The 23701-nt window shown below is 48.1% G+C and overlaps 10 protein-coding genes across 10 annotated transcripts; 7 read left to right on the forward strand and 3 right to left on the reverse strand.

Moving 5' to 3' along the window:
- The first annotated feature begins 2281 nt into the window (after positions 1 to 2281).
- F5147DRAFT_662784 (uncharacterized protein) lies at positions 2282 to 4892 on the forward strand. The gene is made up of 5 exons (XM_041434817.1): positions 2282 to 2705; positions 2761 to 2792; positions 2850 to 3117; positions 3166 to 3393; positions 3450 to 4892. Exons 1-5 carry the CDS (start codon positions 2354 to 2356, stop codon positions 4784 to 4786), a joined length of 2217 nt encoding a protein of 738 aa, XP_041300032.1. The 5' UTR covers positions 2282 to 2353; the 3' UTR covers positions 4787 to 4892.
- Positions 4893 to 8940, reverse strand: F5147DRAFT_662788 (TAF1 transcription initiation factor TFIID subunit TAF1). Its single transcript, XM_041434818.1, has 14 exons — positions 8786 to 8940; positions 8300 to 8735; positions 8104 to 8252; positions 7779 to 8055; positions 7532 to 7713; positions 7249 to 7473; positions 7097 to 7192; positions 6880 to 7043; positions 6176 to 6828; positions 5767 to 6119; positions 5563 to 5714; positions 5369 to 5495; positions 5278 to 5314; positions 4893 to 5223 (listed from the first exon to the last, which is right to left on the reverse strand). Exons 1-14 carry the CDS (start codon positions 8795 to 8797, stop codon positions 4949 to 4951), a joined length of 3138 nt encoding a protein of 1045 aa, XP_041300033.1. The 5' UTR covers positions 8798 to 8940; the 3' UTR covers positions 4893 to 4948.
- A 120-nt stretch (positions 8941 to 9060) lies between these two features.
- Positions 9061 to 10343, forward strand: F5147DRAFT_647113 (proteasome activator pa28 REG alpha beta subunit; the record flags this gene model as incomplete). Its single annotated transcript, XM_041433180.1, has 9 exons — positions 9061 to 9096; positions 9152 to 9214; positions 9339 to 9602; positions 9663 to 9700; positions 9812 to 9825; positions 9885 to 9902; positions 9953 to 10083; positions 10138 to 10251; positions 10302 to 10343. 9 exons carry the CDS (start codon positions 9061 to 9063, stop codon positions 10341 to 10343), a joined length of 720 nt encoding a protein of 239 aa, XP_041300034.1.
- A 199-nt stretch (positions 10344 to 10542) lies between these two features.
- F5147DRAFT_562701 (WD40-repeat-containing domain protein) lies at positions 10543 to 12243 on the reverse strand (the record flags this gene model as incomplete). The annotated part of the gene is made up of 4 exons (XM_041430634.1): positions 10543 to 10879; positions 10929 to 11622; positions 11677 to 12000; positions 12060 to 12243. 4 exons carry the CDS (start codon positions 12241 to 12243, stop codon positions 10543 to 10545), a joined length of 1539 nt encoding a protein of 512 aa, XP_041300035.1.
- Positions 12244 to 12373: 130 nt separating this feature from the next.
- On the forward strand, positions 12374 to 13761 carry F5147DRAFT_662792 (uncharacterized protein). The gene is made up of 8 exons (XM_041434819.1): positions 12374 to 12704; positions 12757 to 12862; positions 12919 to 13025; positions 13081 to 13143; positions 13198 to 13243; positions 13299 to 13410; positions 13466 to 13505; positions 13556 to 13761. The coding sequence occupies exons 2-8, from the start codon at positions 12846 to 12848 to the stop codon at positions 13609 to 13611; spliced, it is 441 nt and encodes a 146-aa protein (XP_041300036.1). The 5' UTR covers positions 12374 to 12704; positions 12757 to 12845; the 3' UTR covers positions 13612 to 13761.
- Positions 13762 to 14032: 271 nt separating this feature from the next.
- F5147DRAFT_662795 (uncharacterized protein) lies at positions 14033 to 15955 on the forward strand. The gene is made up of 5 exons (XM_041434820.1): positions 14033 to 14604; positions 14661 to 15020; positions 15069 to 15168; positions 15220 to 15766; positions 15820 to 15955. Exons 1-4 carry the CDS (start codon positions 14128 to 14130, stop codon positions 15621 to 15623), a joined length of 1341 nt encoding a protein of 446 aa, XP_041300037.1. The 5' UTR covers positions 14033 to 14127; the 3' UTR covers positions 15624 to 15766; positions 15820 to 15955.
- On the forward strand, positions 15956 to 17282 carry F5147DRAFT_831894 (uncharacterized protein). The gene is made up of 4 exons (XM_041443783.1): positions 15956 to 16467; positions 16522 to 16578; positions 16632 to 16888; positions 16943 to 17282. Exons 1-4 carry the CDS (start codon positions 16020 to 16022, stop codon positions 17189 to 17191), a joined length of 1011 nt encoding a protein of 336 aa, XP_041300038.1. The 5' UTR covers positions 15956 to 16019; the 3' UTR covers positions 17192 to 17282.
- F5147DRAFT_662802 (t-SNARE) lies at positions 17283 to 18676 on the reverse strand. The gene is made up of 7 exons (XM_041434821.1): positions 18405 to 18676; positions 18310 to 18356; positions 18047 to 18259; positions 17922 to 17997; positions 17688 to 17869; positions 17385 to 17636; positions 17283 to 17328 (listed from the first exon to the last, which is right to left on the reverse strand). Exons 1-7 carry the CDS (start codon positions 18613 to 18615, stop codon positions 17302 to 17304), a joined length of 1008 nt encoding a protein of 335 aa, XP_041300039.1. The 5' UTR covers positions 18616 to 18676; the 3' UTR covers positions 17283 to 17301.
- A 116-nt stretch (positions 18677 to 18792) lies between these two features.
- F5147DRAFT_662805 (6-phosphogluconate dehydrogenase) lies at positions 18793 to 20609 on the forward strand. Its single transcript, XM_041434822.1, has 8 exons — positions 18793 to 19302; positions 19362 to 19518; positions 19566 to 19590; positions 19643 to 19739; positions 19792 to 19904; positions 19958 to 20235; positions 20303 to 20324; positions 20373 to 20609. The coding sequence occupies exons 1-8, from the start codon at positions 18863 to 18865 to the stop codon at positions 20495 to 20497; spliced, it is 1257 nt and encodes a 418-aa protein (XP_041300040.1). The 5' UTR covers positions 18793 to 18862; the 3' UTR covers positions 20498 to 20609.
- Positions 20610 to 20898: 289 nt separating this feature from the next.
- On the forward strand, positions 20899 to 23694 carry F5147DRAFT_624148 (uncharacterized protein). The gene is made up of 6 exons (XM_041432648.1): positions 20899 to 21139; positions 21219 to 21296; positions 21349 to 22417; positions 22472 to 22628; positions 22683 to 23000; positions 23050 to 23694. The coding sequence occupies exons 1-6, from the start codon at positions 21043 to 21045 to the stop codon at positions 23194 to 23196; spliced, it is 1866 nt and encodes a 621-aa protein (XP_041300041.1). The 5' UTR covers positions 20899 to 21042; the 3' UTR covers positions 23197 to 23694.
- The last annotated feature ends 7 nt before the right edge of the window (positions 23695 to 23701 follow it).

Here is a 23701-nt window from a genome sequence, read left to right on the forward strand (position 1 = left end):
CGTGCAGCATCATACCCACAGAGCTCATACAAGCGGGCGGTAACCAACAGGATGTGAAACTGATTGGTTTCAGGTGTCGCATTTCCACCGAGTTACATAAATTATTTGTATCTCTTTTAGATGCACCTCGGTAAGTACATTCAATATACTCTCCAGTAGCCGGCGTAATACCTCCTAATACACTCACATGATAGTCGATAAATTGGCATGTCCAAATACACGATAAGTGATAGTAGCTGATTCGCGCTAGTCTGCCATGCCGTGAATGGAGTTTGTTCCCACCTCGTGCCAAACGTGATATCACGGGTTGTGTTCTGCTGTAGGTCTTCTTCGAGATAGGTTAACCTCTTAGAGCTATATCCACTGAAACAGTTGCTTCTCATTAGGTACAGGCGCACTCGGCACTATCCTTGGACAATGATACCCTGAGATATTTGTGCGTGCGTATCTTTTTAATAAATACTCCCTGATAGCCGTTGGGTGGTCGTGCAATATATCGTTTGTTGGCAGCGTGGATGGTAATGAAAATCATTGCTGACATGTGTACCTAGATGGGACGCTCGCTCACGGATCGCCTCTTATGTGTCCATTTGTAGGGGTTTTTTTTTTCACCTCCTTGGCATATATCTCTCGCCAAGTCTTGGCCGGAAGGATCGCACTGGTGTCATTTATGCAAGCGGGGTGTCCACTCCATTTTTGCAAAGAGCAATCTCGATACAAGAGCGGCTTCAATAATATTTAAATAAGCAAGAATTCGAGGTTCAGTATTCAGTAAGGGCAATTTATCGCTGGTACGCCTTCCGAGGAGATTATCCATGACTCATTGCCCTGATTCAGACTATGGTGTAACGTCGTGCAATCTCACGAAGCCCCGGTTGCCTATAGCCGCACAGCGATACGGTCGCCCGGGTCAACGTCATTCTTCAAAAGGATTTACTTGTATCTTAGGGTTTGGAGCATGAGGTACCAAACTTTGTATGCGCTCATTCGAGTTCTTGATTAGAGTCCACCTTACAGCCCGCCTTGATGAATGCGATTTGCTCCCCATGTCGTTAGTTGAAGATGCGTGGTAATGCTGGAAGTTGCATATCAGGTGCTCGTTACGCACGAGGGGTCATGAAATGCGTGACCTTTATCAGTATGGTGACCTTCTTCTTCCTTTCCAGTTGACTACCGCTGGGGGCAAGGCTGCTCTAGGCCATTGGATCTGCGGTCATACTGCGAAGGGACCGGTTATTATGGAAAGGCCGTCCACAAGTTAAATTTGCTGAAGTATATGGATTGAGTTCATTCTCACTAGTGCCACTCATCTTTCGGGCCCGTCAGTCGGCTTGATAAACACCCGGAAGACGCCGCTTAGAAATACAAAGTGATGCGCAGTAGAAAGTTTGGAGCACCTGGTTCAGATTTAAAAGGCGGTCCAAGGATCCCAAAGGGACAGCCTTGAGTTGTCAGGAGTACAACAAAGCTTGGCACTAAATGTTCTTGGCGGTGGACTGGCTTGGCAAATGAAGTCAGAGTCTGTCAAACTGAAATGAAATTGATTCCCAATTAGTAATCTTGTGCTTGGCATGTTGTATTGCCTAAAGAGTGCGCTTGTGGTGTTTCACGGGTGAATGATTTCTCAGGTCGAGGAATTGCTGTAGCAGTCATTTTAAATCTATTACCGAAGAACGGAAGAGCCAGCGCATAATAGTCACGATGATGAGCATCATTGGTTGTGGCGTGCCCAATAACATTAGCAGTTTGAGTTTTATCAGTTCCAGGAAACAGTTTGTTCACATGTCGGCTTTGCGTTGTACCTGGTATCCCGTTAGTTTCCTAGGTGGCAGGTAGGATGGTAGTATGTCTCCGCCATGAGAATTTGGATTTACCGTTGTTCTCGGTAGCATCCGGAGTCATCCCGGTACAGTCGGCACCACCCGCAGTCCGTCGACTCCGTATATACGTACGAATCCGGTAGTGCTAGAGTAAAGTAGAGCCTTGCGTTCCGTTCCGTGTGTGAGAAGGTGTCTGTAGTAGTTGTAAAAGAACGCATAAAAAAGTAGTCTAGAACACAGGGTCTGAGTTCTGTCAAGAGGGGACTTCTAGGGGGAAGCTAGATGGAGATTGACGGAGGCGAGAACTGAGAACTCTTGGTGTTGTTGTGCTCAAAAACTTGCTTTAACGTTGTATTCCGAATTCAACCGGAAGGTAACCCAATTGGGGTTAAAATCGAACACGGTGATCTCCGACACTAGTGATCGGTCTTGGTGCCAAGGATGCAATTTCTTGGCGCGCTGGCATTCTTATACGCCAAGACTCACTCTTCTCTTGGCATACAAAGGAGACCCAGCCTTCTTATAAAATCAAAATGACTTCCTTACACTCCGCGACCGTTCTTGTCCCAGACTTCATCCCACTTGGCTACCTCATGCAACCTCCATCAGATTCTCCTCCTCCTCACTCTACTGCTTCATCCTTGAAAGCTCCTTCACAATCACCACCACCAGACACCTCAGTATCAATCCCATCACACTCAGAATCTTACAATTGTCAATGGGTCGATTGCTCGGCAACTTTCACAGATCCTGAGGTTCTCTACAATCACCTCTGCAACGACCATATCGGTCGAAAGAGTACAAATAATTTATGTCTCACTTGCAAATGGAAGGATTGTGGGACCTCCTGTGCCAAACGCGATCATATCACAAGTCACCTCCGAGGTATACCATCCCTATTACTTATTATAATTCATTATTAATATAAACTACCTCCTAGTCCACACTCCGTTGAAGCCGCATGTCTGTGAGGTTCGTTATATTTTTTGGTTTTTTCCTCACCGTTCAGCTTGGCTCACTCCTCCCCAGATATGCAAAAAGTCTTTCAAGCGCCCGCAAGATCTCAAAAAACACGAGAAAATCCATACAGAGGAGCACCATGCGCAGCACAAGCACTCCAAAGCAATTACCGTAAATGATCCTGCTTACGCCTCCCGTGTTCGCGGAGATGCTGTCCCATCAAAAGGCGCTCTCAATAGGTCGCTTTCTGGTAAACTCCAAGGCCCAGCGCCGGGCGCGTTGCCTTCCAAAGTCCCTTTCGCTCGTGCACGCCCACGTTCCGCTATAGGAGCAGACGGTTAGTCGCACGATCTCCACCATGACATCCGCTAACGTCGGACCTTAGGTGGCCACTACAGTGCCTTGCCCACTCCTTCTCCGGAACTTGATAATCATCCTCGTCATCTGCCTCATCCGTCATACGACCCCTTTCTCCACAATCAGGTACCCTCATGGGACAATACTAAATCCGACGCACGCGCCTCAAATCGCAACAAGAGGTCGCTCGACTATACTGTCGACGATTTCTTCACTGAAATGAAGAAGAGGAAAGTCAATCCTGCTTACGACAACCGTATGTATACACTCTCATTTGATCCGCAAACAGTATCTGATGGAACGAATTCATAGACATGGTGGAGCGTCTCAATAATCTAACATATGCACAAGACGGTGCACATTATGACGAGTTTAATCCTCGCTCAGTGTCTTTTGACGTCCGCACACCAGAGGAACTTGCTGCGGTTAACGAATTTCTTGTGACCCTTGGCCGGGACGTGACTGGAAACAATCGCGCACCCCAGGACCTATCCGGACGGTTCTCACCAACGTCATATTTTGATGCTGACAGCCTCAGTCAACTTGGGCTCACCGGAATGCCTGGACTGCTGGGTCCAGGGACAGCGTACGCTCACGATGCCGCATATGCACAGACTGCGCACCAATATGCCACCGCCGCCTACCCTTCACCATCACTTGGGAGATCTTCTCACCCATCCGTGCAGCAGACTCAATATAGTCCTGTTTATCCGCCTATGCATGTTTCCAGCCCTGGTGGCTACTCAGATCAGTACACGTCTTCCCATCAGAGTCGCGCTTCAGCGTCCGCCTCCCATGATTATGGTCTCAATACGCCATCCTCGACATATGCCTATCACTCAGCATCCACTCCCCAAGGGCACTTCCACCCTACACCCCCGCTCGACCCGACATCACCACATTCTTCTAGTTCCACCCCTTCCAATGCTACGCCACCACATCACTCGTCGATACAAGAGTCTTTTGCTGAATTCAGCTCGCTTCGTAGGCCTCGTGGCGCTCCTCCACCTGTGCAAATGGCTGCACCAGAGTACCATAACAAGGCTATGCGGGCCATGATCCAATTGAAAACAGCTCCTGCTAATGCACCCGAACCGGTACCGGTAGCACCTGCCCTCCCTACAACTCTACACCGCGGATCAATCAATGCATTGCTGTCACCGCCCTCATCATCTGTGCCTTCTTCCAGTAAATTGTACCCCTTACTGCTTCCCGAAGACTCTCATTTGAAGCTACCATCACTCAAGCCTGATGCAGGTCCGTTCAGACTCCCACCCATTAAGGACATGTACCGCCCGCCCTCACCTCATACGTCTGCATCACGATCTCCGGATACATCCCGTGGGACGACCCCTAGCTCGACACGTTCGTCACCTGTGTCCGCTCACACATCCATCACTGGTCTACGCTCAATCACTGAGACATCAGAGAGTGATGAACTAGTCAAGAAAGTTGACAAGATCCAGCTAGATCACCTGACAAAGGAAGTCACACCGGAAGACCGGCAGAAGCATGCAGAGCTCATACGTAACCTGCTTGTGAAGATTAACGAGGATTATCGGAAACGCTTCGGCAGTCCCCAGATGGGATCCTCAAGGGTTTCGCGAACCCGGCTGCCTTCGGTAGATGTGGAGATGGCCGTTGCATAGGCGATAGACATTAATTAGTTATTACAAACCCATCATCACTGTTTTCTGCTTTTTGCACTCTTTACTTGTACACGAGTTTATTGCGAGACATACGTTACATATATTAGGATTGACTGCACTCAAAATAAAATAGACAAAGAAGTCGGCAGGACGCGAGACGCATCATGATCTCTTGAGCGTTAGTTTTATCTTTGGAGCGGAAGGTGTGCCGGGTGCCGCCAGATCTACGTCCTCCATTGCAGATACTGGGGGACTAGTTGCCAACGGAGAAGGAACCGGTGCACCAAAACCAAGGGCCCCGCTAGCTCTGTTAAATCCACTTAAACTAGACATGCCAGCGGAGTTGGGTGGCGGACTTGTTACGGATGTAGGAGTGGCAGGTGCAGGTGCCGTTCCACTATTGAACTCTGCCCAACGAGGACATTTACGGTTAGTTTCTATCAGAAAAAGAGTCACCAGGTACAGCTCGTGAATTAAAGGAAATGACGTACTCATGTGGCCCATCTGACCACAATGACCGCAGCGTCTCTGAACAGGACGTAAGTTCTAAACCTCGTGCTGTCAATCATGCTGAGAACTCACGGTTGTATCTGGTTTGAGCGGCCGGCTGAGTTGCATCGGGGTGCCACCTTCCTTGACAATCTTGGCGTTTTTACGATGCAGACGCCGCTCTTGGTTCTTCTTCATTCGTGCTATCTGTTCTTCCAACCTACGGGGAGATCGGGTTTCAGCTTCACGTTACTTGCACAGCTAGCCATGTATGAACGACCACATACCGTTTTTTGTACCTCTTATCCTTGTCCGCATCACCCGTAGGTGCGAGATTGTCGGCAAGTGTGGCTTCTTCCTCTAATATTTGCCTGGCACGCACATAAGCACGTATGACAGCAGGATCGCGGATGATTTCTGTCTGCCATTCGTCGTCGACCTGAATTCGGGAATGAATAAAGTTTCGAACTTGAAAGAGTTAGACAACAAACCAGTCGCTTAATCCGGAGAACTTTACGACTGTCATTCGGTCCTAAACTCATCTCTCGGTCCCGTTCCAACGAAGAGCCGCGGCTGAAAGCGGGTGATGCAGGGCCAGGACCAATCGGTACTGGTGACATTGCAGGAGAGAAGGGTGTCTCATTCCTGTGTGAAGCTTGCCGTTGTAGCTTCTTGACCTCAACAGGGGCAGGCACTTCATCTTCCTCTGTAAATTGTGGTTCGTCCTTTCTGCTCAATGAATCGAACTGAGCTTTCCATATCCGCTCGATCTCGGATTTATAAATTTGCTGCTGTTCGGCAACATTGTAACGATGTGCGGACTTTGGCCTGTTATCTGCCTCGGCTGATAAAGAAAAATATGGTTAGTTGGCTTTATCGCACAAAAATAATCAAACTTGCCAAGCTTCTGTTCATAATCTTCGCCCGCTTTCACAAAAATATCCTTCATGGAAATGCGGATGAAGCTGAACGCTTCTCCGCGCCCAGTAGGGTCACCTTCCCCATGCAACCGAAGCATAGCTTTAGCCTGGGTGGCGAATAGAAAATTCTTTGTCGTGATCCAAGGCGCCAGCTGTTGTTCAACAGAAAGCTTTGTCTCGCCTTCGTCATCCTCCGCGGTTTCAGCGGTTTGAGTATAGCCAGAGTCTTGGAGATGGCGTTGCCCGACTTGCATACTCTCCATCAACACGACTTGCTCGGGACCGACCATCTTCAGCATATCCACATCACTAGGAATGGTCACGGTAGATTTAAGACGCCAAAACCCTTGATGAGGACCGCGCCTGTGATACTCCATGAACTCCTTTAGCCTCTGCCGCATCTGGAGTTCATTTTGATCGGGAAAGTACTTCATCAATCTTGATATTTTTAGTCGCTCCTCACTGCTCTTTTTCAGGAGTTTGAAAGCGATTATCTGTAAGCGATACTTGATGGTGTTGGTGATCTTCCGAGAGTGTGGCCCTGGTACCTCGGTAACAGGGTACGTCTGGCCGATAACGAACAAGTTCTTGATCTCACGCAAGTAGTACCGTGTCTCGCCTTTCGTGGTACTCCTAATATCCAATTAATAAATTTACCTGACCGGTGAAATTGGAGGACCGTACCTAACGGCCAGGAAGTCTGTAGGATAGGGTTTGTGGCGGAAAAGTGGCGCCCGCACGAGATTGTTATATAGTGCCGGGAATGTTTGGCCAGGATAGACGTAGCCAAACTTCATGAAAGGCGACTCATCTTGCGGCTCGAGGACAAACGGTACCCCAAGGTCAAGCTTAATGAGTCAATTGAATTAAGTGTCGTCCTCACTCATCGTTTGATCCGTACCTTCGGCATGTAGTCGTCTTTCTCGTCTTTCTTACGATAGTAGTTCACCAGCGCGCTACCCATTCCGAAGTTCGGCACAATTGGCGGATGTTCTTCCTAAAGGATACCTCGCTATATCCGATTCCGTCAGGTAAGAGACGAAAAAGACTCACGGAATACTCCCATAGGACGAAGTTACTGGTGTCCTTGAGGCTCAAGTCGGACGTACGATGTAACCCCTCGCCGATATTACCACCCTTACCAACCTTACGGCCCGCTTTGTCCTTTTTCTTCTTTGCCGTGCGCACCTTGCTAAAGCGGATATCAATATTGGTTGGGAACTGCAAGGCGGGCCGGTGGAAGGAGCGGGCTTCCTGCTTTGAAAGCCTTGTCTTGTACTGATAGAGAAGATAGATAAGAAATCATTACAGTCGATGCTGAAATCAATTTACGCACAAATGGAAGTTGGAGCTTCTGAGCGGGATAGGCATGTTCGACGACAAGTTGTCCAAACGTCTGACGCACGCGGTGACGGCCACCTTCTTTCGACACCTCGTAAAAGTGGTCGTTAGACAGGTTAAATTTATCGCGGATTTGAGCATCGTGTGCTCTGATACGCTTTTTTGGTCTGACGGTCTCTACAATTAAATGTCACCTCATATTAGCAAAAGTACCCGTGAAAACAGTGAGATAGAAGAACTACCTTGAGGATGTTCTTCTGTGATATCTTCTTCGTTAAGTTCTAGTTGAATGAAATCGCGGAAAGGGGCATCTTGGCTCCAAATAATGCTCTGCGTCCAAGCACCCGACTCCAGAGCTTTGTTGACAGGAGTGGTGAGATTATTGTCTTCCAGAGTGGATGGCGTAGTTGTGTGGCTCGGCTCGTACACAATCTCGTCCTCCCAATTAGATAGTAGCACCAAATCAAAACTTCTGTCGTGCAAAGGAAGAGTTACGGGCACATCTGATTTTTCTCGCTCCTACACATTATGAGGGAATTAAAAGGAGCACCCGAGATTGGCACTCACCTCGAGAGCACGCAGCAAGTCATGTTCGATGCTGCCCGCGGACATGACTTCCTCCACGCGTTTGTTTTCGACCTGCCGCTTGGTATCACCGACTACGGTATCAAGGAAACCCCTTGGAATGTCACGTTTCCGGGGGTATATACTCTCAGCTATATAACGGTTAACATTCTTGAAGATTCTGTGGTACAATTCGCACCCTGTAAAGGCCTCTTTGTTATCCTCGATTTCTTGACCGTGTACCCTTTGAATAACTCTGAGAAGTCAAGGACCTTGTCCTTCTCGAAGGCTGGAAAGCGTTCATAAACAGTCTTTGGCCTCTCCACTAGCCGCTTCACTATCCTAACGCGCTTCTCCGTAGGACGCATGCCAACAGGAGATTGAACCTCCATCTTTACAAAGTCTTCCGGCATTTCGTTTTCAAACTCCTTGTTCACTTCATCCTCGAAATCCTCTCCCTGATCCGCACCGACGGCATCGTCGTCCCACTTGTCATTGTAAATCTGTTTGGCGTCCAAGGAAGACAATCCTGAAATACCAAGGCTGTTGGGAAGATCGCCTGTAGAGAGGGATAGGCCTGACAGAACACTATTCAGAGAGAATCCTGTCAGTGTTGAAATCACTGAATCTTCATCCTGTATTCGCTATGAAAAGCCACTTGCTAAGGCATAGACACGAGACTCACTTGGTTTGCCATGTCCTTCAGCTTCAATACCTGCTTGTGCAGATACTACTATAGGTTATTATCCTTTCTTTACGGGTAAATAAACGAACCCCGCGAGTATTTTGACAAAGGTAGAGCACTTGGGGCGTACAGACGTCGTACAAAGTCCGGTGGATGCGAGAGTAAGTACAACTTAAGTAACCGGGTGCGATTGACTTAAAGCTGCTTACAAATACTGGCTCACTAACATGAAAGACAATTCCGCCGTGCCAGCGCCTGTCATGATTCTGACCACCATGTCCATGACTAAAGAGGTTGCCAAAAGCATTGAAGTAAGTAGTGCCAGCCGCAACTATGACGCATTTAAAATGCAAAAACAATGTATAGGACTTCCGTGGAAAGGTCGCGGAGACTGCAGAAGGCATCGTCTTCCGCGTGTTCCCAAACAAGGTGAGCTACTTGCTGTGTCTTCGACTTGTTGCTCATGTTCATTGTAGATAATGAATGTTATAATTTCTTTTGCTTTTCCCCCATTTTCTCACCTATATACAGTGAACTTACGAGCCTGATCGAGTCTATGAATGCCGAAGATTCACCCTACCGAATATCTCAAGCGGCCACATCCACAGATACTACCGTCTACCCTCCATTGTCATCAACAGAGACTAATGGTTCATTATCTAACAAGCGTAAGCGCAATGAAGACGGAAGTGCCGCGCCCTCCCATCTGGACGAGACCGTCAATGCAAGATATCCAGAGCGTGTACATGCCAACAAGCTCATCTCGAAGTTGCATGAGACGGTCAAACTAGAGTGTGCACAGCTATCTGACTCTTGTGTACGTATCTGTCCGTTGTGACTTCCTATGGGTATTTTTTGACCATACATAATCAAACAGGACAAAGTCAAATTATGGGTGAACCTGACCATGCCCAAGTACGTGCTATTCGACATTTCTTATTATCTGCATTGACACGAGATTCAGGATTGAAGAGTGAGCCCTTTTTCCTTCCAGTGGGTCGCTTTTTGACGTCTTCCCTCAAACAGTGGTGACAACTTCGGTGAGTTAAATTATAAGTCTTATTTGTGGTGGCTAAACTGAAATCGTCTGCCACCCAAGGTGTTCAAATCCAAGAGGGTAAGTAATCACGGAGTGGCCGTGACATCATTGGTCTGATACGCTTCCAGAGGTTCTTAGCGAACTCCTCCGTTCGCAGGAGAGCGCGTATAATATACGTGATGCTGCGCGCCAACATCATTTGGCAAGAGCGAAGATTTGCTCCAAACTCATCAAGTACCCCCACATAGAAGATTACACAGTACGCACCTCTTGTGTATTATAATCTTAAACCGCTGATGGGATTATTATTTAGCTGGGTTTGAAAGAACATGATGAGAAGCAATTTTTCTTTTCTCGCCAGAACCTCATAGACATACGCAATGTTTACGCTGTTCTCACTGATATCCTGCATAAAAATATTGCCAAGGTAAGTTTTCCGAATCACTCCGTCGTTCTCTCCGTTCATGTTGTGTGTAGATTCGGGCACCCAAAGGAAACAATGGTGTCGGGCTGTACTAATGCATAGATGTTCTGGGTCCAGTAATCTTACCGTATCCATACTGATAATTACAACAACGAGTCGATGACGTTTCGGTTAATGCGTTCCTCTGTTGGTCAGTGATATCTATTATGTAAATTCCAGGTATGTAACTTCTCAAGGTTCTACTTTTCCATCGGCCCGGTGGCAACAATGGCATGTGCAGCCTCTGGCGCACAACTACACTGATATCGTTTTGAAGATGTTGAATCCATCAAGTGCAGTGCTCAAAACTGCGCCTGGAATCTGTGGATGCCAGTGAACTTCCTTGACATCCTTTTGACCTTGATGGACAAAGAGGAGTTGTGGCGGGACGTCTCGTGCACCATCAGGTGTGTCATTCATGGATGTGCCCATTTCGTCATCGTCCGGTTCGACTCCAAGATCCCAAAGGGTCACCTGGTCGTCTGCGCCAGATGCAGCGAATATCGAGTCTTCAGTCGGGTGCCACTCGATAGAGGTTATGGGGGCGGTGTGCCATTTAAAAGAGGCAACGGGGCTAGGCAACACTGTTGTCCTGACGATCTGTGAGCATGAGCGTGACATACAATTTGACCTGGACATACCCTTTCTTTTGGACATTGCGTAGGTCCCAGACCTTGATTCCACCTTCATCACCACCACTAAGAAGGAGGTAACTAGTACTTCTATTCCAGCTAATGACATTCACGTCACTCTCATGCGCTGGCTCGATTCCGGCCACACTTCGCCGTCCTTTACTCCGCACGTCCCAAATCTGCACGCTGCGGTCCGCAGAGCATGATGCAAATACAGTGGGTTCAGATGGGCTCCACTGCAGGTCTTCGACGCTGGAGGTATGTGATGTGAACGGTTGAGAAAGGGCGTTGAATCCCGATGGCGTGGTTGTCGTTAGGTATACCTTCGAGTGCACGTCTCCAGTGAGTAGACGTAGCGATGATGGATTTGCATTTCCTGATGAAGCCCAGTCCATCGCAAACCCTTCGGCACGACCATGCGAGTTAATAGTAAAAGCTGGCTTATTAGTTCTCGACTTGTCCCACGAGTATCCCGGAACGTCCAGAGACTCGATTAGCGGTCTGATGTCCCATATATGAACTTTGCCATTATCGGCCCATGTTGCGGTAAAGTAGGGCTGTGATGCAGGAGGTAGAGGTGATGCAGGAGGTAAGGGTTGGGCACGAACACGGTTTACACCACCGTGATGAGGTACTGAACGGAATTCCAGTATAGCATCTTCATCGAGCGCATCATCATCCTCCTCATCTGAATCTGAATCATCTGCACATGACAATTTATGAGCATCGATGACAAAAACATGAAATCGTACATTACCTCCATCTTTTTGCGTTCGATGTAGTGAGCTCATTTTGAAGACTGAGAGCTCATTTTTGCTTGCTTGATCTGCTTGTGTTCCAGCGACAAGGTATGTAGTTACTGGATACCGCTGCCGCTCGTCCCCCAAACTGTCCCTGAGGACGTCGAATGACAAACAAGGCCATGTCACATTCATCGAATGGCGCATGATATACACTGAGTCGTCAGGCTCCAATATCTCGTCCTTTCCAAGGACATGCGTCCCGGGGATAAATGCCTCTGGAGCAGGAGGTAGTTCTTCGGATTCTTCGATAGCGGGCATGACTTCATCAACATCCATCCCTAAACAACATCACCTGTGAGTTACACTCCGAAGCCACACGAAAAACAATTTCACATACCATCTTCGCCGTCCCCGGTCTCTCCATCAACCACCTCCTCTTCGGATTCGATTTCATCCTCCCAAGCATCCTCGAACTCACCGATATCATTTACTTCATTCTCATCACGCTTAGCACCACTTCCAGATGCCTTCGCAAATGCTTGGCCGTCTGTTTCCCTGTCGGATGCACTTCGTTTGGACATCTCGGATTGAGGTTGCTTGTCTTGCAGATCATAGCTCAGATCTCAAAATTATCGAGCACGTGGTTAGACTGTTGATTACGTAAGTAATTTTTGATGACACCCACCTGAAGCTTGGGCTGATCACGGGGTCCAGCACGGGCTGTACTGGCGGTGTACTTACAACTTGCAGGACCTCACAGGTATTCTAGTGCACACGATCTGTGCAGTTGCACACTACTAGTCCCATTATTCCCTGTATTACGATTCCTTCAAAACAGTGCCTGACCGGCATGCACTTTGCGCGTCATCCCGGGAAGCCTAACACCTGACGGCCTTACAAATGATTCCTCCATGTCATTATGCCGAGCGCTGACGCGGCCTGGCATCACGGGCATTGGACTTTGTGCCTTGGGAATTATGAATCTGCTTTTACCAAGCCAAGAGACGCGTAAGTATCCGACGGGGTGACGCGTAGAGTCAGAGTAAGTACGCGTACCGTACCATGAGTACTTCTGAAGGCCTGAAGCACTATAGTGGCTTACTATAAATGAAGACCACGGTTCAGCATGATAATATCTCCATAAACTGCACTCCAAGTTACTTCTCTCAAATTTCAAGCAATAATGACTCTACCTGATGGGTGCGTTCAAGTTGGCTGACTGACCATACTCTTTCTGACGACTTCATTTCGTATAGTTATGGGTATGTTCCGAGTTCATTGATCACCATTGGGTGGGTCCTTGTCTGGCAGAGTATTATGGTTGGAAGGTACCGCAAGAGGGCAGGGATCGAGTTTCCTCAACGTGCGTTCAAGTGACTTCTTACTAATTCCAGACTCCCTTATACCTTCCACCACAGTGTATGCTGAAAAAGCTGAGGTCAAAGATTCCGCTGCAGCCCTTCGTTTCAACTGCATGCAGCGTATGTTTTCTTTAAATTTGTAGTTGCGTGGCGTTTGATTCACCCTTGACCTAGGTGCACACCAAAATACGCTTGAAACGGCACCCGTAGTATTCGTTTCGTAAGTCTGCATTGAATTCGAGGAGAAAGTGACACATAACAGGGGTTACCGTCAGAACTGTCATGGCGGGTCTGAAGTACCCTGCTCTAGCTACTGCCATATGTGTTGCATATTCCTTCGCGCGCATCGCTTATACCATTGGATACAAGTCGGGCCAACCAAAGAGGGTTCGTTGTTGCGCCTTGTTATAATACTCGACATCATCTCATTTATTTTTTTCAGCGGGTGTATGGAAGTATCGTCAGCAATTTCTCAGTGCTTGGTAAGTAGTATGATCTGTATCTTGCCTTCCCTCTCTTAATGTCTCTCTAGGACTCTTGTCGACTGCTACATACGTTGCTTACCAGCTCCTTCCTTCGTGTCAATGACACCAATCACATTGTGAATAATTTATCTCAGAGGGACCCAATTCATGCAGTTTGCCTCACGAAAAACGATCAAATACCAGCACGTTCTTTTGTCATCATCCTTTCTGGCAAGCTAAACTATCTAACGCACGATTTTATAATAACTCACGCGTCTGTGACGATATGATGGCTTCGCGGCAAATGGATGGTCTTACGATTCACGTGCTTGCAGCCTGCTACTAGTGTCGCGCTGACAACTCATGCTACAGGTTGCTGCGCGAGTCAGTCACAATATTTCGTTGAAGTTCATTGTTGTTCTGAGTGATTCGCCTCCGCTTATTGGCCTGGATGCCATTTTGTCCTCCCGGGTGATATACATATATGTTTTTATCCACAAAGTCGGGTTTTTGCCCTTATCAAAGCGACTAAGTTTGTAACATAATGGGAATGCCCCTGTGGATTTGGTAACTGTCCGGGAAGGCCACGACGTTGTCTGTCATTCATCTACGGTGCTCATTAGCTTTTCCTTCCTCAACCATGTCTGAATCATATAATCGTCTGCCCTTTCCAACCTCGTCCGAAGAGTTTGCACTCCCATCAACGTCGAGCGTGGCATCTTCTACATCAGCCGACGATGGACTGCCGAATCCACTGTTTTTGAGACTACGACGACCGACATTACTCAACAAGTCACCGTACTATTCAGACAAAAGGATACAAAGTCCGTTGGCAATTTCGTTCACTGTGGCCTCCAGAAGACGAGGGAGTAATGGCGAAGAATCAGAAAGTGACCGAGAGAGAATGTGGTCTGAAAGCTCTCCATCAAGCAGCTCAGGAAATCCAACACCCCCAATTACTCTTCCACTAGAAGGAGATGACGAAAGCAACGCTAGCACACGCAGTGGTGGGCCCAGTCCCTCAACGCCGCCGCCAAGTCGCAACCTGAGCACAAATGGACTACCAGCCAATGCTGGAGACACGTCTATCCCAATATTGCGCCGTCCTACTTATCCAGTGAGTGCTATGCTGCGTAGTCATTATTCGTATGCTAATACTAATATCTCATGTAGCTGAAGCCTGCGCGCATATTGAATCTGCTAGCAGAACCACGTCCAGAAGAGGACGAACTTCAGTCTGAAGCAGCTTTCCAACGCCTGTTGGCATCGCACTCCGACCTCCCCTCGCAACCCCGTACACCTCGTGCACCCTCAGACCGTGGTCGCTATCCTGAAGAAGTGGGCCACGAGGATTCGCACGAGGATCCTTTGAGTGATGATGACGACGACGACGTCCAGGGCCTTTTTGCCTTTGATATACAGAACGAAACAAACAACGTCAAGCCTTGTACCCCTGCTCAGAGTGTAAATGGGGATGATTTGAACATGTCCCTGGCAGAAAGCCCGATGGGAGTGGCCATGGATGTAGATCCCGTATGTTTCCACTATCTCATTCGTTATCTCTTGTTAACCGCCGGGCAGCCTATGGTATCTCCCTCCATCATTTCCACGCCCATGTCTATTCAATGGCGATACACGCCACCACCAACCACAAGCGCGGTGCGCTCGAACAAACGTAAATGTAAGATAGTCGCACATCACTCGAAGGTATCACATTAACAAGTCGTGGCAGTGGACGACAGATATGATCCATATCCTACATCCGCAAAACGCCGTGCCGTATCGCCTTCCATATCATACTTGCGAGAAACACACCCCTCACTCGTGTCGTACCCTCGGACACCTAGTTCCAGGCCTCCAGTCCCGATTCCTCTTTCTATCCCTCCATCCAATTCTAGTACTTCAGCCACCTCGTCGCCCACTGTCACGTCCGGTTACGCTTTCCAAGCTTATCCGGGTTCACGGCAGGTAAACCTGGGAACCATGAGCTTATCTTCTAGCCCCGTACTTCGGCCTTCTTTAGGGCTTGTGAGTCCGATCTTACGGCCGATTCTGCGGACGCGGAGAGGAGCTGATGGCGAGGAAAGGGAGATCGAGGGCGCAGGCGAAGCCGTGAATGGATTATCACTGAGCTGAGTGACCGTAAATGGGCACCTTGAGTGACATACAGAATAGTAATTCTGGTCGCTTTATCTGCGTTTACTGATCTGGTTCGGGAAGTTGCGCAAAGTGCGCGGGCATTTGCTTCCACGCACGCTTGAATCGGACTGCTTTCCAAGGTGTTTGAAGCCCTTCGTTCTATAGCAATGGGCTAATACATCTCACTGCGAAGCTGTCCCGTATTGCGCAGTTGCCTTGGCAAGCTGGTTCAAGGCTCTCCCGTACTGCACCCACATTATGTACAGCATCACGTGATGTAATTACAATACATACTTTTTATATCCAATTTGCCGTCTTATTCGCTTCAAGCGAACCCGGCAGGAACGTGCCACCTCTCAAAAGACGCGCCCAGGATCCTATATAAATATCAATATGTCTTCAACTCCCAAGCTCACCAAACGCCAAAAAAAGGGCATAGCTTTCCGTGAGGGCAAAGGCAAATCGAAAAACCAAGGAGACCTGGAGCACGATGTCCCTATTCTCGAACTTCAAGACCTTATTGACGGTCGGGCTAGCGGTGAGGAGGGTGGGGAGGACGTTCAAGGCGCTCAAAGGAGTGTTGGGGGGGAAAGGAAAGGAAGGAAAGAGGCCGTGGTTCAGAAGGACGGAGAGAAAGAAGGGCTGGTGGTGGCAAAGAAAAAGAGAAAGAGGGAAGTTGCGGAAGATGCACAAGGAGCCGGAGATCTAGAGGGAGAGGATGGGCCGTCGGGGAAGCGGGGAGTTAAGAGAACCAAGGGAGATGCTGGGGATGTTGCAGAGGATGCTGAGCAGGGAGAGTCAAAAACTGAAAAATCAAAACAACGTTTTATTCTGTTTCTTGGTACGATCGAGCATCCTGGGGAGTCCCTCCGCTTAACTGACACCTTGACCTCAGGAAATCTTAAATATACCACCACTTTAGAATCAATAGAGGCTCACTTCGCAGCATGCGGTAAGTTATTACAGTAATTTGCAGCACAAGGAGGTTTTGACATCGGCGCTCAGATCCACCACCTACCGTCCGTTTACTTGCACCTAAACCAGCTGCTAATAAAACACCTTCAAGACCCGTGATGAAATCCAAGGGATGCGCTTTCCTTGAATTCAGGCATCGCAATGCTCTTCAGCAGGGCCTCAAACTGCACCACTCCAGTTTGGATGGTCGTCAGATCAATGTTGAACTTACTGCTGGCGGTGGCGGCAAGGGCGAAGCGAGGCTGTCGAAGTTGAAGGAACGGAACAAGGAGTTGGAGAGTCAGCGAGTGAGCCACGTTCCCAGCGTAGTCTACTTGGTGCTAAGTAACTTAATTGCACAGCAAAAACAACTCCAGAAGAAAGCCAATTCAAAAGGTGAAGAGCCAACGTCTAGGGTGGATGCGGCAAAGAGATTCTCTACAACATCAGGCGCCGATCAGGAGGTACAGAAAAAGCGGACATGGACGGTCGGTGACACGGAAGACTCCACGACACATCGCGGGGGAAAGAAGCACGCGAAGGCTGATAAAGCACGGCGGACCAAAAGCAAAGACTGGGGTACTGGCGTTAATGCTATCCCTGTCGGCTGAATTTTCATTTTGTGGAGTATTCTGCGATTCCTTCCTATGATGTGAGATATTAAATTATGATATGAATATCGTGCTAGTAAATATGCGACAAAACGGCGCTTAACGTCCACTCATGAGACAAGAATGAAGACAAGGAACTGGTGAAGGGGTTTAGAACTCGCATGCCTGTATTTCTCGAGAAGGACAAACTCACGAAGACGATCAACACGCCAAAGACCTTGAGCATCAGCCAGCGGTTGCTCGAGATGCTCGCGTAATACTTGAGCAGCTCTCTCTGTGCACCGCTCACATTCGACGCGATATCCACGGTGTCTGCGTCAATGCGTTGTACTGTTTCTCGTTGCTCGGCAACCATATTGGCCAGTTGAGTGAATATTTGTCCTAGTTCTGCAATTGTCGATTCGATGGATTCTATCGCTGTTGATCTCGATTGGATATACGAGTCCTGGAAGTCTCTCAGTATAAAGTGTAATTGAGCAACATTCAACTGAATCACCTGTTGTTCGATTTGCTGCATCTGCATGAATGCATTGCCTCCGTGTTTTGTTGAGCCCTCCTCGGCTGAATCAAGGTCCAATGCGAGAACGTCTTCGTTTTGAAAGGCTCGGCCTTTGCCTTTGGAGTTAGGTCGGCTTCCGTCACCCATAGGGTCTTGTCTCCCGTTTAGAAGTAGCGAACCTGATAGGCGAATTGGTCGCGAGAGCTCGTTTATGCACCAATGATGACTTACTCGGTGGAGCGTGGTGGGTTGCGGCTGCCGTAGAGAACATGAACTGCTCTGTACGGTCTTTGCTTTCTTTCATGTTCTAGAACTCCATTTAGCCTGAGTTGCTGACATGCGGTTTGGCGGCTCACTTGTGTCCTAACTTCCAGAACATCCTTGAAGCTCATGCTTGTATTTGCCAACTTGCTCTGCAGCATCATGACCACATTGTGGTTGTGTTCCTCAATCTGTTTCCCCTCTGAAGATTTTGATGCTTGTGCATTCCTTTGCTTAACATAGGATTGTAGAGCGGCTATTTGCCTGTTTATGTTCGCAATGTCTTGTTTAATGATAAATGTCAATTCCTGAAGGATTCATGTTAGCGTACTGCGGACACGTCGGCGAAGAAGCATACACTAATCTCCACTGGTCTGTCGTCAAACAGTGTCTTCCGTTTCGCGACTGGAAGCTGGTCAATAAACGCAGTGAACAATAAGACGTTGTACTTACGCTGCGCAAGCTTTCCTAGTTTTATGGCAGTACTGCTGATATCTTTCCCAATGGCCGAGGCCATACGCGAGAATTCGCTCTTTGCTCCTCCATTGCTGTGGGATTGAAGTAACTTCTGTTTCGCCTCAGCGGTTCGAGGTGGTACAGCGGACCTGTTTCGTATGGACTCGACGCATGAACGAAACTCGTGTGTTCTATCTTGTATTGCCATGGCGGGTTGTGTCTATAAGGAAAGAATAAGGTATTAAATATAGATGATGAGTATGCGTTGGACGAAGGGCGAGGTTGTAAACACCGGCTGCGGCCGGCCACCGCGTCTTCCGGCCGGCCATCAACATTGAATTTATGGTCTAAGCCCGGCAACAACGCCGTGAGCTTTTACTGGATATGATACTTACTCGAGCACTCCTTGCTACTTTATGCTACTTGACTAATCAGAGCATCTTGGCCAGTTGTGCATGCTGCGTTATATTGCTATTCGACGTAATAATACCGTCAAGAGCAAGCTACATCCACGGGCCAGTGTTATCCTCTGCTCTCATCATAACCATTTCTTCAGGCGTAGCACTCACTCCACCGCCTCTCTCTCTACTGCGAAATTCACTATGCTGTCATTACCCTCGACCCCGCCCCCAAAATCGAAAATTCTGGTCTTTGGAGCAGGCAATTTTGGAAGCTGTTTGGCGGACCATCTCGGAAACTCAGACCATGAAGTATTCATGTGGTCTCGAGAAGCTCGTTTCGTGGAATACTTTAACAAGCATCACCGGAATCCAGACTACCTGAAAGATCACGAATTTTCAGCGAATATTCGCGTTGTTGGCCCGGAGATACCCAGCAAGGCGATGATGAAACAGATGGATGTTTTACTTTTTGCAATACCAACGCAAGGTGTCAGGTGAATATCTCATGGACCTGTCTCAGATTCCGTAGTTTATTTGAGATCGGAACCAACAGAGAAACGCTCATCAAACTACAATACAGCTTCGACCGCGCAAACTTACCTTTGATGATTTTTGTCAACAAAGGTATTGAAACAGGCACACATGCACTAACGCTCGAGATCATTGCTGATACCTGCGGAAGTGAAATTGCGCGCGCGGCAACTTTTATTGTAAGCGTTGTCTTGTCTGCTAATCTCCGTAGTCGTGACTCTGGTAGTCCGGACCATCATTTGCAACGGAAAGTACGTTCAGAATTTGAAAAGAATCATGCCTCCTCCTGAGAAGAACCCCAAGTTGTTCGCAGGCAACCGACGTCTGTTTCTGTCGCATCTCTAACAGAATCGCAAGCAAAGAAAGCGTCAGAAATATTCCATCAGCCGTGGTTCCGGTGGTAGGACTTACCCTATTCCAATCTTGGCGTTTTGGTTCAAGGTGCCATACAGTTACACTGGATCTGATCCGATAGGGTTAGAACTTGCAGGTGCCCTTAAGAATGTTTACGCTATCGCCACAGGCCTTGCCGATGGACTCGGATTCGAGAATAACACGAGAGCCGGTAGGTTTGTTACATTCTTCAAATCAGAATTGTAATTATAGCTGAACGGGAAGGTCTTATTACTCGCGGCCTCGCCGAAATGACGCGAATCGGAACTGCGTACGGAGCATCACCATTGACGTTCTTAGGATTGGCTGGTGTGGGAGACCTGTTTCTTACGTGTAGTTCGCCGACCAGTCGTAATTACACCGTGGGTTATCGACTAGGTAAAGGAGAGCCGCTGGAAGATATTATCAAGACACTTGGTAGTGTAGCTGAGGGAGTGACAACGGTGAAGGGATTGAAGAAGATTATCGATGAGATGCAAGTGTCTGCGCCTCTTGCCAATGGGGTGCGTAATACGATCTGCCTTTATGTTTCAGCTAAAACAATCTCGCTTTGGCCGATTGCAAACCCAGATATATGCTCTTCTCTATGAAGGTGGGTGCAGATGGAGCCTGATTTGCCTAATCTGAATGTCTCGTGTAGGGAAAGACCTGCATGAAGGTATACAAGAATTAATGTGTCGCCCACCGTCACGCGAACTGGACCTACCGGAGAAAGCAGGGGAACCTGCCAAGAGGTTGATGCAGAAGCTTGGATTGGACACATGAACCTTTTCGTATACATAGTTCAAGTAAAGTCTCGAACAAGGCTCCCGTTTCCGCATAACATGTGATCGTAACTTGATAACACGTCTTCCTGAAATGGAATGTTACATCCGGTGCCTAAATCAATGACCCACGCGTCGACGTATACATGCATACGTAAGCAATGCGAGAGACAACTGATTATTGTCCACGTCCAATAATTTATTTGATTGTAGTCACATCTTCTGCTGTCTGCAAACCTGGCCAGCGTGAGGTGGTCTATATAGATCGGGAGAACCAGATAAGATTTCCCCACATAATAATATATTACTTTTAAATTACATAAGCGTATCCAAGTAAATATTTTCTCACGCATTTTTTTTACTTTTTTTTTTTTGTAGGGGCGTGCCACACTCCGAAAGCCGATTCAAGCCAAAGTTGAGGTCGACGTGTCTAGGTCACATCTTTTCTTCCTTTCGCTCAGTTTCTCAGATCTGCCCTCGGTTCATTCTGCGTAGCCCTATTTGTTCTTTTTCTTCATCCATTAGATTTACTATAGGATTTGCGACATGGTCTCACAGCTCTGGACCGCTTGCTCTGAGGGAAACCTCGAAACAGTCCTTAGCATACTCAATGATGCATCTTCGGTCGATATCGAGATCAGAGGTGTGTTGCTCGCATTTTTAATTTTATGTGCAGAAACTTAATATCATTTCCTTTGTCTCCACCTGCAATTCTGTTACAGATCACACAGGGTCCACTCCCCTCATCGAAGCAGTCAAGAACGGACATGTTGATGTGGTGAAGGTGCTACTCGACCGAGGTAATATAATTCACGCGTCAAATTGCGATTATCTCATCGATTGTATGATCAGGTGCCGATCCTTCTTTTGCATCTGTGCATGGCCGGCCAGAAATGTACACATCTGATGCTGCGATCTTGGAGCTGTTCAATAATGCCCAAAACAAGCCTGCACCCAATGGTGTACCTGCACAAGAGCAAGGCTACACCCAGGATTCGATGGTTAATCCTGCGAAACCCTACTATCCTGTCCCCACTGGACCTTATGCTTATTACCCAGGCATACCCCCTATGCCGACATTGCCCGATGGCTCTCCTGCGTATTATGCGCAGCCCCCCATGCAAATGGGTGAAAACGGAGGTTTTGGAAACCTCCCTCCGCCGGAAGTGGCACGTTTCATTCCTTGCAGATACTTTCCTGCTTGTCGTTACGGTTCCTCTTGTCTCTTTGCGCACCCTCAAGCTGGCCCGTATTATTCTGCTCCGCCGCCGCCGCCTGCACAGTATCCCGCTCCTTATGATGCAATGACTCAACAACCTTATGCCCCTAATTATTACGCTGTACCTCCACCTACATATCACCCTCCAAGTTCGGTCCCTCCTCACATCAACCCCGCATCGCCTACCGCAGGTCCCGTTCATACTCCTCCACACCCGCCGATGGTTCACACCAGATCTGGTTCAGAAGCGATATCGCCTGTCCAGGTTCCTTTCAGCCCTTCCGCTGCACCTGCACCAGTACCATATGGTGCTGTATCACCTGTATCACCATCGTACCCACCACCATCTCATGTACCTCTTCCACTTTCTATCCCTTCGCTTCCGCCTCCCCATCAACCACCTAGTGCCCCAGGTCCGCAATCGCCGCAGACAGTATATCCGAATGGCCCAATTTCTGCCCCTCCATTCGCTGTTCGTCAAGATCCTGTACCATATCAATCTCACGGCCCGCACCACCACCATGGATTCAATGAAGCCAGTAGTGGGCCAAAGCCACCTCCTCATACTGAAGGCTTTGGCCACAGTCCAGTGTTCCGCCAGGGCGTGAATCAAAATCGCCGGGGTAGTATGAGGCGTGGATCCTTTGGCGGAAGTCGTAAACCGGCTTGCCTCTTTTATCCTGCAGGCAGGTGCAGGAATGGGTGAGTCATCATGATTCCACCATTCATTGCTATATATTCAATAGAAACACTTAGCGATGAATGTCGTTTCCCTCATGTTCTTCCTGATGTTACGAATACTCATCCCCCTCATTTTAATGGGCGGGGTCCACGTCCAAAGGATAACGCGCGGAACGGACCGAACGGTATCCCTACGATTGAGGAAAAAATGGCTCACTTGAACGTCCGAGAAGTATGATTATAATTCTAATCCTGGGATTTGCCCTGATTAGTTTATGGTTTACAGGATGCCCAGCCTCGCGTGAACGGCACCGCAGCTTCTAGCCGATCTCAATCGACAGACGGCAGCCGCTCGAGGGGAACAAAGTCCAATGGTCCGTCTCGAGCGGAGAAAAAATTTGCCCCGAAGCAGAGGGTTCCCAATGCAGATGAGTTTCCTGTACTGGGCGGTTCGACAAATTCGTCGAGAAGTTCTGTTAATGGGTCATGCGGTCCGACGGCAGCACAAGTACTTCAAGCGCCCGCGCCCGCACGCAAAGAAACCGCGAAAGACCCAGTGACTCGTGCTGCATCTCCAGAACAGAATTCTGTAAAAAACCAGGCTGTGAGTTTTATTGGTAATAGTCTTGTGTACTGGACTGATTGGTTTGTAGGAATCGAAGCCTGCTGGGGTCAATGGCGTACAACCTAATGGCACGCCTGCTACTGTCCCACCCCCCGCCAAGTTGCCCCTCTCTTTTGCAGCTGCGGCGACGGGGACCGCGCCTGAAGTTGCAAAGGAAGTGTCTGTCTCTGCGTAAAACGGACCTATCTTTACATTTATGTCATCATCGGGTTTCTCGCTTTACTTTAATCTGATATTTCTTGGTTCATTCATCCGACTCCATTTATTTATCTTGCTGCCATATTTTTCTGCTGTTTCTGGATCATTTTCCGCATATACTAACTATCCATTACCATGATTTCACACTTGTCTTTTTTCGTCTGGTCAATACAGCATTACAGTTTTTTCACTCGGTACCCTTGATATCTAGAAGAGTCCAATTTTTTTCTCTCATTGCGCTCTTGTCTCATTTATCTACTGGTGTTGATCTGTCTGCTGGGGTACACATACTATTTACATCTACTTTCGACACTGACTCCCTCTCCCATCTCATATCATGTCTTGCTCACATTCAGTATCAATATCGCAATGTTTTCATGCATACTGTACCCATGATCGAGACTCCGTCCCGCGAAAGCAAATACAAGGCGCTCTCGCGTCTCGTTTATCGAGCGAATGTAGCGTGAATGCATCCTGATACT

This window comes from Suillus discolor (genome assembly GCF_016758755.1).
Source record: "Suillus discolor strain FC423 chromosome Unknown F5147scaffold_1, whole genome shotgun sequence".
NCBI lineage: Eukaryota > Fungi > Basidiomycota > Agaricomycetes > Boletales > Suillaceae > Suillus > Suillus discolor.

Coding starts and splice junctions, on each gene's coding strand:
- F5147DRAFT_662805 (XM_041434822.1), top strand. CDS start 18,863: ATGCTGCGTTATATTGCTATTCGACGTAATAATACCGTCAAGAGCAAG. Junction 19,519..19,565: donor CGCGCGCGGCAACTTTTATT/GTAAGCGTTGTC, acceptor TGACTCTGGTAG/TCCGGACCATCATTTGCAAC. Junction 19,591..19,642: donor ACCATCATTTGCAACGGAAA/GTACGTTCAGAA, acceptor AAGAACCCCAAG/TTGTTCGCAGGCAACCGACG.
- F5147DRAFT_831894 (XM_041443783.1), top strand. CDS start 16,020: ATGTCTTCAACTCCCAAGCTCACCAAACGCCAAAAAAAGGGCATAGCT. Junction 16,468..16,521: donor ACGTTTTATTCTGTTTCTTG/GTACGATCGAGC, acceptor CCTTGACCTCAG/GAAATCTTAAATATACCACC. Junction 16,579..16,631: donor GGCTCACTTCGCAGCATGCG/GTAAGTTATTAC, acceptor ATCGGCGCTCAG/ATCCACCACCTACCGTCCGT.
- F5147DRAFT_624148 (XM_041432648.1), top strand. CDS start 21,043: ATGGTCTCACAGCTCTGGACCGCTTGCTCTGAGGGAAACCTCGAAACA. Junction 21,297..21,348: donor GAAGGTGCTACTCGACCGAG/GTAATATAATTC, acceptor TTGTATGATCAG/GTGCCGATCCTTCTTTTGCA. Junction 23,001..23,049: donor ATTCTGTAAAAAACCAGGCT/GTGAGTTTTATT, acceptor ATTGGTTTGTAG/GAATCGAAGCCTGCTGGGGT.
- F5147DRAFT_662802 (XM_041434821.1), bottom strand. CDS start 18,615: ATGGCAATACAAGATAGAACACACGAGTTTCGTTCATGCGTCGAGTCC. Junction 18,260..18,309: donor ACAGACCAGTGGAGATTAGT/GTATGCTTCTTC, acceptor TGAATCCTTCAG/GAATTGACATTTATCATTAA. Junction 17,329..17,384: donor TTGGCGTGTTGATCGTCTTC/GTGAGTTTGTCC, acceptor CCCCTTCACCAG/TTCCTTGTCTTCATTCTTGT.
- F5147DRAFT_662788 (XM_041434818.1), bottom strand. Junction 7,474..7,531: donor AGAAGCTCCAACTTCCATTT/GTGCGTAAATTG, acceptor CTTCTCTATCAG/TACAAGACAAGGCTTTCAAA. Junction 7,044..7,096: donor AAGACGACTACATGCCGAAG/GTACGGATCAAA, acceptor TGACTCATTAAG/CTTGACCTTGGGGTACCGTT.
- F5147DRAFT_662792 (XM_041434819.1), top strand. Junction 13,244..13,298: donor GCACCCGTAGTATTCGTTTC/GTAAGTCTGCAT, acceptor GGTTACCGTCAG/AACTGTCATGGCGGGTCTGA. Junction 13,506..13,555: donor CAGCAATTTCTCAGTGCTTG/GTAAGTAGTATG, acceptor ATGTCTCTCTAG/GACTCTTGTCGACTGCTACA.
- F5147DRAFT_662795 (XM_041434820.1), top strand. CDS start 14,128: ATGTCTGAATCATATAATCGTCTGCCCTTTCCAACCTCGTCCGAAGAG. Junction 14,605..14,660: donor TGCGCCGTCCTACTTATCCA/GTGAGTGCTATG, acceptor TATCTCATGTAG/CTGAAGCCTGCGCGCATATT. Junction 15,169..15,219: donor GCGCTCGAACAAACGTAAAT/GTAAGATAGTCG, acceptor AAGTCGTGGCAG/TGGACGACAGATATGATCCA.
- F5147DRAFT_662784 (XM_041434817.1), top strand. CDS start 2,354: ATGACTTCCTTACACTCCGCGACCGTTCTTGTCCCAGACTTCATCCCA. Junction 2,793..2,849: donor TGAAGCCGCATGTCTGTGAG/GTTCGTTATATT, acceptor ACTCCTCCCCAG/ATATGCAAAAAGTCTTTCAA. Junction 3,118..3,165: donor TTCCGCTATAGGAGCAGACG/GTTAGTCGCACG, acceptor GTCGGACCTTAG/GTGGCCACTACAGTGCCTTG.